General features: G+C 28.2%; 1 protein-coding gene across 1 annotated transcript in view; it reads left to right on the top strand.

Moving 5' to 3' along the window:
* Nucleotides 1-8,591: 8,591 nt before the first annotated feature.
* LOC100203730 (mediator of RNA polymerase II transcription subunit 19) overlaps nucleotides 8,592-10,720 on the top strand; it is a 43,784-nt gene continuing 41,655 nt past the window's right edge. Inside the window, exon 1 of the mRNA XM_065807779.1 lies at nucleotides 8,592-8,764. Within this exon, the coding sequence (XP_065663851.1) occupies nucleotides 8,668-8,764 (97 nt within the window). The 5' untranslated portion in view covers nucleotides 8,592-8,667. The remainder of the gene's footprint in view (nucleotides 8,765-10,720) is intronic.

The raw sequence follows: 10,720 nt of genomic DNA, 5'->3' as shown, positions 1-10,720 counted from the left end.
TTTACTTTATAAAATATTATAAAATAAATGTGTTAATGAAATTAGCTTGATTATAATACTTACATTTTTTCAAGTCGAACATCAAATTCCTTTTCTTATTTGATTTTTTAACTCTTATTTATTTTGGCACTTTAACCTTCAAAACGAGTTATACTTACACTTGATGACTATTCTGCATATTTCCTTCTATAGGAGGCATAACTGATATAATATAGTAAAGTCATAGTTGGAGATATCCAAATAAAAGTAAAGCTGAACAAGCATCAAAAAAACAAAAATTAGATGAACAAGCGGCAAAGAAATTTACTAGAGAACAAAAAAAGATTTCCGCTGCTACTCAAAAAGCGAAAAATGCACAGAAAAGAGAAGAAAAAAAAAGTTGAGACAAAGTCAGTCGTCTAAAATACCACGTAAAAAAGGTATAAAGACAAAGAATCAATTAGAAGACCCTCATTTTCCTCAAGCTTCAAATAACATTTTAGTATCTGATGATCTTCTATGTTATTCTTGCGAAATTAATTGGACAAATAACTTAGATAACCAATGGCTTGCGTGTGAGCAGTGTTCAAATTGGTCATGCATTGAATGTGTCTTTGATTATCGTCCAACCATGAAATTTATTTGTAACAAATGTGTATAAAATATCTTAGAGAAAACAAAACTGGTAACAGGAAAAATTGATTGAAAAAGATCTTGAAATTCCACTCTCCAATAATCAAAATTTAAAACTTGTTAAAGAACTTTTTTCGAAGTTTGAAGATGTTAAACTTTGGTGTAGCAACGTTTTGTTGCCATTATTATTATATTGTAGCAAGTAATCAGTTAGAAGTTTTGATGGTTTTCCCAAACTGTAGACAATCTCATTGTAATTAATTTTTATGTCTTTCTCAAAATTCATCAAAATAAGTGATTCGAGGTGCTCATTACCCAAAAGACTACGAAGACGATTTTTCATAATTTTCGACTTCGTAAAAGCTCGCTCACACTGGACTTGTGTGCAAGGTAGACATAACGCCATTTTATATGCAATGTGCATATTAGAATACGCAGAACAATGTAAATTGTAGCGATGGAGAACAGAGCAACTCAAACATCTGCTGCAGTCTTTTTTAGAGAAGTATTTCTCGGATTCAGTTTCATCAGCCTTACTAACTAATAGAAAATTAGTTACAAATGATGTCATCTCTGTGCACAGTGTTTTCCTCTGTATAACAGCAAGATTGGCTAAATCATGAAAAATATACTTGTATGGTTACGCAAAATGAAAAATATAGTCAATATGGTCACGCATAGACGGAAAGTTTTGAGGATCCAGGTAAGTAACATCCCTTAAAATACCAACATTATTTACTTTGAAACATTCTTTGATTGCTGTAGTGGCAATATCCGCAATAAAATAGAATACATTAACCTTAAACTGTCATACTGGGTCCTGAATTTCTTGCATTATGACTTGAATCAACTTAAACTTCAAACTTTCCAGATTCTTAACCTTCTTAAACAATAGATTTCTTGATAAGTTCTTCAACAACAATAATGATTCTGTTAACAGTTGTCCTGCTAAAAAAAGGAATCAATGAGCCCCAACTTTTCATGCCCTTTTTTTTTTACTCTTTCTACTAACTTTTTCTAGATGAGAATTTAAGATGGAATCATATTTGCTGATAAACATCAAAAGTACCAGAAAGTTGTCGCACTTTATCTCAGGAGTTTTTTTTCAATATGTTTACCCAATAAGCATTACCTTGTTTTCTAATAAAAAAAATTATATCAATTACTCTATCTAAAAGAAGGCGTTCTTGTTCCACTTGACTACTTACTTACTGTTAAACATTAAAGATAAAGTCTTTTACTGTTTAACAGTAAAAGACTTTGTCTTTTACTGTTAAACAGGTGATCAATTCCGTTCTCATTCTCAGCTGCGAAGTGGAATACGTTTACTTTGAACTTGTTTGCCATTAAACATATCTCTGTTATATAAACATTTTTCTTTGAAGTTCGACACATTTGATGGCTGTAATGGATGCAATTTTATGAAAAGAAGTTTTTCACTTAAGGAAGAAGTCTTTGGCAAAATAAAAGAAGTCATATCTGTTGCTAATTCTTTTTCAATCATATTTGGCTCAGATTGTTCACAATCTGTATCTTCTTTAGATACATCATCCTCCAGAACAAACATTACATGTCTATCCTTATTCTGAACAATAACTTCTGGAACAATTAGTTTCTCTCTACTCGCATTATTTAATTATAATACATTAGGAATAATTTTTATACATAGATAATATGTACCAAAATTAAAAAAGTTTTTCTATGTATTGTTAAACATTTCATATTTTAATCCTAGAAGTAACTACCATATTTACTGTCTTTGCAAAATTAATGCATTTAAACAATAAATAATTATTATAATTTTGTATTTTTGTGTGTTTTAATTGTGCATCTTGACTTATAGTGGGGTCCGGGACCTTTAAGCATGGCAGGGGCTCGGGAGAAAACCCCCAACCTTTCTGGCCAGCCTGATCCTGACAACAACAACAACAAAATAAAAAACAACAACAACAACAACAACAACAACAACATGCTATTTATTTTAGTTTAAGTAATATTCGTAATTAAATAGTATCTTTTTTTAGTAAAGTTAAAGCAGAGAGACCTTTTATTTTCCCTCAATCTAAAAAACGTTTATTATATTGGTTGTTAAGAAAACAATATCACCCACTCTATATGTAAGTGTCAACGAATATCCAAAGCGGTAATGAATCATAACAGCGCACAGTAGGCGCAATCTTGAAAAAACCGGTCAAAAGCCAAAAAATCTAAGAAGTCACTTTAAAATTTGCAGATAGTATGTTTTTGATTCAATGAATCTGTATTCGCCATTAAATTTAACAAAATATAATGATGGCTTATTCAAAATGGCGGTGTTTAAAAAAAAAAAATCATTAGAAATGCATTTGGACCGTTGTTCTATTCAGATGTTTAGTATCAATTTGGTATCTAATTTCAATAGATTAATATGGCATACCTCTAATGACATAGGAATTATTATTATTCATATTATAAGGCTGCAGAGCAGTGTTCACGCGACACTCAAACTCCAAGGACTACCTTTTTGGAGCAGTATTTAGCATCACCATTTTGGTTTAAATGATAATTAAAAGATTTAATTCTTTATTTATTAAAATTATTCATTTATTCAAAAAAAAAGCAAAGTTATATTTACGCCTTTACTATAATTATTCTATATATATTTTTATTCATGTAAAAAATCACTGTCATTTAATGTAATCGGAATAATCATATTTTGAAATTTCTTTCATAAATGCGTTTATTAGTTTTCGTAAATATCTGGAGGTAATAATAACTTCTGCTGACTTTTACATGAAATTTTACCTGTTAAGATATTACGGGATCTGACAAAACCAGTTCTGCAAAAAACGTCATAAATTGTGTAAAATTACGTGAAAAAGATTTATAGGTTCTAAATCAACTCCTAAAATGTTAGCTGACACCTCTGAATTTTTAAAAAACTTCCGTGCCGTATTCCCGTCATTGGTATTTGATTGATCGACTATTAAGCCTAGCTGCAGCTGAAAAGCATTCTGGATTAACAATTATTGTTTTTATTATCAGATTTTTATTTTTATTATCAGTTTATTTTATTATCATGTTTTTATTATCAGATTATTATTAAATTATTGTTTGTAGTTATTTTTTTATTAATGTCAGAACGCGCTTGCTATTTTTTATCCCAAATTTATACACATGATGCAAAAACATTCAAAAAAAATGAACCCAACGTTGACAAAGCGTAATCCAATTTGTATTCTTCCACTTTTTTTTTTAACTAAGTTGATACCATTGCATTAAACTAAAGTAGCAAAACACAAGTAACAATGTATTGCAAATTTTGTAAATATTATTGCATTGCCAACTTTTTTCAATGATTGTCAAGACCAATTTATAATGTATACTTATTTCTATTTTATATTGATAAATGTTGAGAGGAACCAGTGATTTAATTTTATCTTCAACATAGTCTTTTTCATTAATACTTGACTGAACATTTTCATGAAGAAGAAATTGCAGCCTGATAGTTCTGCAAAGTTGAGGAGATAAAGGTGTCCTATTTTTCCACAGTACAACATCTTGACCTAAAACTGAATTTGCACACAAAATTTGAAATGGTATGATTGAAGTTGGAAGAACATTTGCATCTGAGTTGCCTCCATCAGCAAAACTCTGTTTATATTCACTATGACCGGAACTACTATCAAACCACCACCAAAAATAAGATTGAAATTTGATAAAGTTTTAATGTTCAAGGAGTCAATTACATCTTGATGACATTTTAAAATTCGTAAACAATAGTGATCTAGTAATTGTTGCAGCTTTACTTCTGCGTTTGTTTCAGTTACCGTGAAGTTAAAAAAGTCAAGAAAAACACATTTTCTTTACTTCTTTAAGTTTCTTTTAAGCTGGTAGAAATATGAAACTATTTGCAATTGCAGCACTTTGTATAATGTAATATTAATGTTTATGGAATGTTGGACAACTTAAGACTATCTTTATACTTTGAAGCATGGTAACAATATAAAATAATACAATAATATTAAGCATATAATAACTTACTTCAATATACCTCAATTGGCATAAATAATTGTCGTAATTGGCATAAAATATTGTCGTTTGTTATATATTTGTTGCAACAACAAGTACACTTGTTAACCATGATTTATGTGTATTTAAAAATGGTTGCTGTTTTTCCACTTTAATTTTAATTTTGTTAAGGGTTCCTTATTTTTTTTCGTAGTACCTTTTAAAAATTGGAAACAAATTCCTCTTTTAACACAATGTTGTGATTGTAAAAAGTCAAGCTGGTCATCTAAACCTGATGATAGCTCGTTTTTCAAAATGTCAAAAACTTCCAGGCGAGTAATTTTCAAATAATCTCTTTGTGAATCTTAAAATTTAAAGATATTAAATTAAAAAAGTCATGAACATACTATAATTTTACAATTTGTAAATTAATTATAAAGGCATTTAGGTTATTTAAATATAAATGGGCATAAAAAACAGGGAAATAAGTACAGCCACAATGCAAAAAGCAATCTAGCCACGGGCTTCGAGTGGTGACGGCATACGACTTTAAAATAAAAACATTTTACTTTAAGCGAGACAACTTAGTCAGCTTATGCCGTAAAATCAGGTCTTTGTGGCTTAGCCGCAGAGCTATTTTATACGGTGCAATGAACGATCTCTTTTTAATCCGATTTTTTTTAGTATTTAGTAATCACTTTTAAAGCCGATTTTACGCGGCAAATAAAAAATTACCTTATCTTAATTAAAAGCAATTACTTTTACTTTAAAAATATGTTGGAATACTATATATAACTTTTTATTTTATTGATTATTTAAAGGTGTAGCATTACCCGTAATAGATATATCCGCGCCTCATAAAACTTGTCTAAAATTAAAAAAAAATTAGTTATGCTATATTTTTTTAGTTCAAAAAAAAATTCAAAAAATACAAATAATATATAAATGTAATGTCTTTGACAAAAGTTCTGGTATTACAATATTTACGCAATCAAATATATTTCTTTTTTATTTATGCCAATTAAGGTATACTTTCAAATTTTTTGGTAAATAATCATAAAATGAACTTTAACTATATGAAAAAATGAGCAAAAAACGGTGCATAAACCTTTAAAATAGACTTTATGAAGAACATTCAAGCAAGACCGAATTAAAGGTCTTAGGGGCCCGGTGAAACAGCTATTTGGGGGCCCCATTCCTAAAAAAAGATATTTAAAAACAATTTTTAATTTGCTAAGAAATTTTTATTCACAGTGAAATTTTTCTTGCTTTCACATTAGCAAAGTCAATTACAACATCTTCAAAAACAATATTTGGTAGCTATTTAGGTTTTTTCAATTGTCATTTAAGAAGGAGCATTTAAACGACCATATAACATTAGACCTTGCCATGTTTGAAAATGCTAATTCTGCACTATAATTAGTAATTGGAAGGGTTAGAAAAATCCGATGTGTAATGTTAGCATTGTCACTGATTCTAGCTTATTACTACAAGTTGCTTGTAAACATTCTAATGCTGATATATATTTCTTATTTTACATAAACCTGGAAAACAATTTCATCATGGAATTGTGCACTTAAGTCTGAAAGATAAAAAGTACACAAGGTGTCGGCAACAATTTTATGAACTTTTATGGTTGAAAAACTATTTAAAAAAAGGCAAACTTTTTCTCTACAAACTTGTAAGCAGAAAGATTTTTTTTTCAAGCACACTTTCAACTAGTCTATGATAGGGAAAAAGTGTTTAATTTAAATTTGTCACTTAGTAGCGCTTTATGTCTCTAATATTTGTGCACCTTTTTCCTTGTATTTTAATGCTTTTACTGCATAGGAATAATGCTTGAAACATCCCAGAAATAATGTCACATGTTCCAAAAAGGATTGAAGCAATCGCACACCAAGAGCTAAATCTGCACTTCTATCATGTACTCATATCCAGGATTCTGCGTCAAAGCTTAAAAATTATTGTGACTTTATATTATGTCAGACGTTTTTCATCTTTATCTAGAGCAATTGATTTTAGGGTCTCACTGGACTGCATCAATGTGCTGTTTGCTGTGTTCATGCCTCTGTATAGAACGCTGTCCATGTAACCAATCATCGAATCCAGTTCTGAAAGTGTCATCTAAATCTCAAAAAAGCCGAAAAACCGGAAAAAATTTTCCAGAAAATGGTGAAAAAATAAGTCAGTCACTCTTTTGAGTTTCACCATACTTTAACTTGAAGGAAAAATAGTTTAGAGAGCAGTACCTTAAATTAGTTTTTGTCGCTTTTTTTTGGATTTTTCAAAGTTTTACAATGCTGGGTCAGATTGACTTATTGACAAACTGAACTAAAACTAAAAATATGACTGTGCGAATATTTTTTTGCTTTAGTTTTTCATTTAAAAAGTTGCTTATGCAGCAAAAGTAACATTTTAAATTTAAGCTTGTAACATAATTCACGTTATGTTTATTACATAAGTAAGCTCTTTTAGCCTTTCAAAAGCTTATCAATTAAAAAAAATTTTCATTACATTGAAAAATTAAAAGTAAATGTATGCATATGACGAAAATAAATTGGAAATCCTAAAGCCAACTTACTACAAAAACATAAACATTCTTATCCCCCTCAGTCAATATTTTACGTAATAAAAACTGGACGTTTTATACATTTTTAGGTCCTTGCAGTAATGATATAACCCAACAAATCCACAATCGCAGGGGCATGTATATTTAAAAAAATCGTGGGCCACTGCTGGGATCCCATCTTTTGGGGGCCGGGCGCAGCTGCGCTAAAGCACCCGCGTTAATCCGGCATTGCATGCAATAATAACTAAGTGGGATCTTGTGGGTTCACAACTTTTGAAAAATAACTTTAAGAAAAAAATCATTTCTATTATAGTTTACATTTTTGAAATCACTTTTAGCATAAAATTTAAATAAAAATAATTAAAAAAGTTTTACTAAAACATTATATAAATACCTTAAAAAGTATTTAAACAACTTTTTTTGTAAACAATACTTATTTGAGCACATAATTTTATTGTTTATGAAACCACAAAATGCATGTTTTCAATTAGAGTTGTTTAACTGCGTGGATGTAGGTAATTATAAAACTTAATAAACTTTTTTATAAAGAATAAAACGCAACAGGGCTTTGTTTACTTTTTTTACAAAATAATAAGTTCATAATACTAATTTCCATTTTTTTACTTTTGGTCAGTTTTTTTGAAAATTCGCCCACTGTGCGGCGGTGAATAGTTACAATATTTAAATACAGGGTTTAAAACAGAGGAAGCCTTAAAAGCAGAGTCTAAATCTAATCAACATGCTCATAAAAAATTTACTTTGAAAATATTGAAAAGCTTTTGTTGCATTTAAATATTGCGTGTTTTGAATTAGTTACTTCAATACGAGATATCTAGTAAATAGAATTATTTAGGTCATTTAAAATGACATTATAGATATATTAGCTTTTTTAAAAAAAAAATTAAGTAATCAAACATTCAAACAAAATAAAGTGGCTTTTTTTACATATATTCAATATGTAGAAGTCGTTTTTCTAATTGCCGCATCAATTACAATATGATATTGTAATTAATACGGTAATTGGAAAAACGACCATTTCTATTAGAGATTTTCTAGATTTTTTGTACTGGAATTTTAGAAAATGAGTTTCGAGTCTTTTAAGTTATGTTTTACCATCAATTAAAATATTATTAAGTCCCTATTTTTTGATATTGGTCATAATAATATTTATTTCATGCCTAACAAGCAGCAATAATTTAACTCTTTAATAGTGAACTGTAAAAAGAAAATTAAACTTTCATATAATACTAAAATACATGCGTATTATATCCAGTCATTTTTGTGTTTTACAATATTTTGTCAGGTTATTTTTTACTTGTTTTATATTTAAGTGGTTCATCATAACTGTTATAATGATACAGATATTTGTTTATATTAAATTTAGAACTTTATTTTTAGGTTATTTAACTTTGTATTTTTTTATTTTTTACATAGTAGATGATCCTACAAGTAATATTTTTATAAAATGAAAAAAAGAAAAATCTAATGTTTAAAAAATGAAAATGCCTTTGCCAGTTGAAGATGCAGTTGATTCGGTTAATTTCTTCAGTACAGATCCCGGAATCCCATTTCATTTATTGAGGCGTTTAAAAGGTATGTTATGCTAAAAAAAAAAAAAAAATGTTTAATGGGTCCCTAATATTTTCAAAAAAAAACTTTATCAAAAATATGTCAACCTGGTACTTAAATGAAGCAAAATTATATAAAAATTTAATATTCAATATTTCATTTCATTTTATATAATTTTGCTCCATTTGAGTACCAGGTTGACATATTTTTGAAAAACTTTTTTTTTTTAAAGATTAGGGACCCATTAAATATTCAAGGGTCTTGAGGGACCCATTAAAATATTTTTTATTCAAAAAAATTTTAACCCTCGTGTTTTATGCATTAGATAGAACACATTTAGGGGGTGGGAGCAGATTATTTTTGAAAATGTTGTTTTTTGGGACACCTTTATATATATACATACATATATATATATATATATATATATATATATATATATATATATATATATATATATATATATATATATATTAGGGTGCATCGAAAAACAAAAATTGTCTTTTCTGAGTTCTTTATAATTAAATAACACTAGATTTTAAAAAATTTTAAATCTAGTGTTATTTAATATTTAGTGAACTCGTAACTTCTCGCCTATGAGGCGAGTGCTCTACCACTACACAACTACTGCATGTACACAACTACCACACATAAATATATATATATTAGAATGCATGGAAAAACAACAATTTTTAAAAATTGTCTCGTCTGAACTCTAAATGTGTTCTATATAAATAAATAACACTGAATTTAAAAATTTTTTGAACAAAAAATATTTTTAGAGGTGCCTTAAGATTCTTGAACATTTAAAGGTCTCATATATATGTAAAAAAAATTTCTTAAAAAGTAGGTACTCAAAAAAAGCATAATTATATAAAAGTTTTTAAAATTTCTATTTGTTTTATAAAAAATATGTTAAGGAAAAGAAATATCTTCAAAAACATGGACTTTTTTTATTTTTAGTTTTAAATCGAAAGTTTTTATAAAAAAATTTAAAATATAAGTTTTTATACAAATCAATTATTGTTTTTTATATAATTTCGTTTTTTTTTAATGTTGACCTACTTTTGAAGAACTTTTTTTTTACATATATATTAGGGACCCTTTAAATGGTCAAGGGTTTTGGGACACCTCCAAAAAATATTTTTTGTTCAAAAATTTTTTAAATTTAGTGTTATCTATTTATATAGAACACATTTAGAGCTCAGACAAGACAATTTTTAAAAATTGTTTTTTTCCATGCACCTTAATATATATATTTATGTATGGTATGTGGTATGTGGTAGTGGTGTACATTAGACCAGTTCAAGAAAAATCTTTTTTTAATAATTAAGTGGCTAGATGTTTAAATGTTGTTAATTGATGAAAATAAGTAAATCATTAAAATTTCAAAGCATTATTCCAATATTTAGTAACAGCTCAATTAAGTTTACTTTTCAATGAGGTCCTAAAATTAAAAAAAAAAGTTCCTTAAAAGTAGGTCAACCTGGTACTCAAAAGAAGCAAAATAATATATAAACTTCAAAAATTATTTTTTTATACACATTTTGAAATGGTCTAGTGTACATGCAGTAGTTGTGTAGTGGTAGAGAACTCGCCTCATAAGCAAGAAGTTATAAGTTCGATCACCACCATATCCCTGGTAGTACCGCTCTCAACTTGTTTCTCTGCACATTGGCCTTGTTTTGTTTGTGTTTTGGAGTTATAAAGTTGAGAGTGGGTTGCTACCTTGCCATACACGATTGCTTATGTTAAAGCTATCAGAGTTAACTCAGCTTTAACATAAGCAACGGTGTATGGCAAGGTGGAATTCTTTCACTATTTTTGTTTATATTTTATATAAGAAAAATGATTTTCAATATTATGAATATGCATATTGGATGTAACATAGGTGGAACTTTTTTGAATCTTTTGGAGTATGCTGACGATATTGTACTAATTGCTCCATCTTGGTTTAGATTGCAAAAATTATTAACTGCAAAT

Source organism: Hydra vulgaris, chromosome 10 (genome assembly GCF_038396675.1).
Source record: "Hydra vulgaris chromosome 10, alternate assembly HydraT2T_AEP".
Classification (NCBI taxonomy): Eukaryota; Metazoa; Cnidaria; class Hydrozoa; order Anthoathecata; family Hydridae; genus Hydra; species Hydra vulgaris.
The sequence above is the reverse complement of the archived record's forward strand: the minus strand, read 5'-3'. Positions and strand labels throughout refer to the sequence as shown.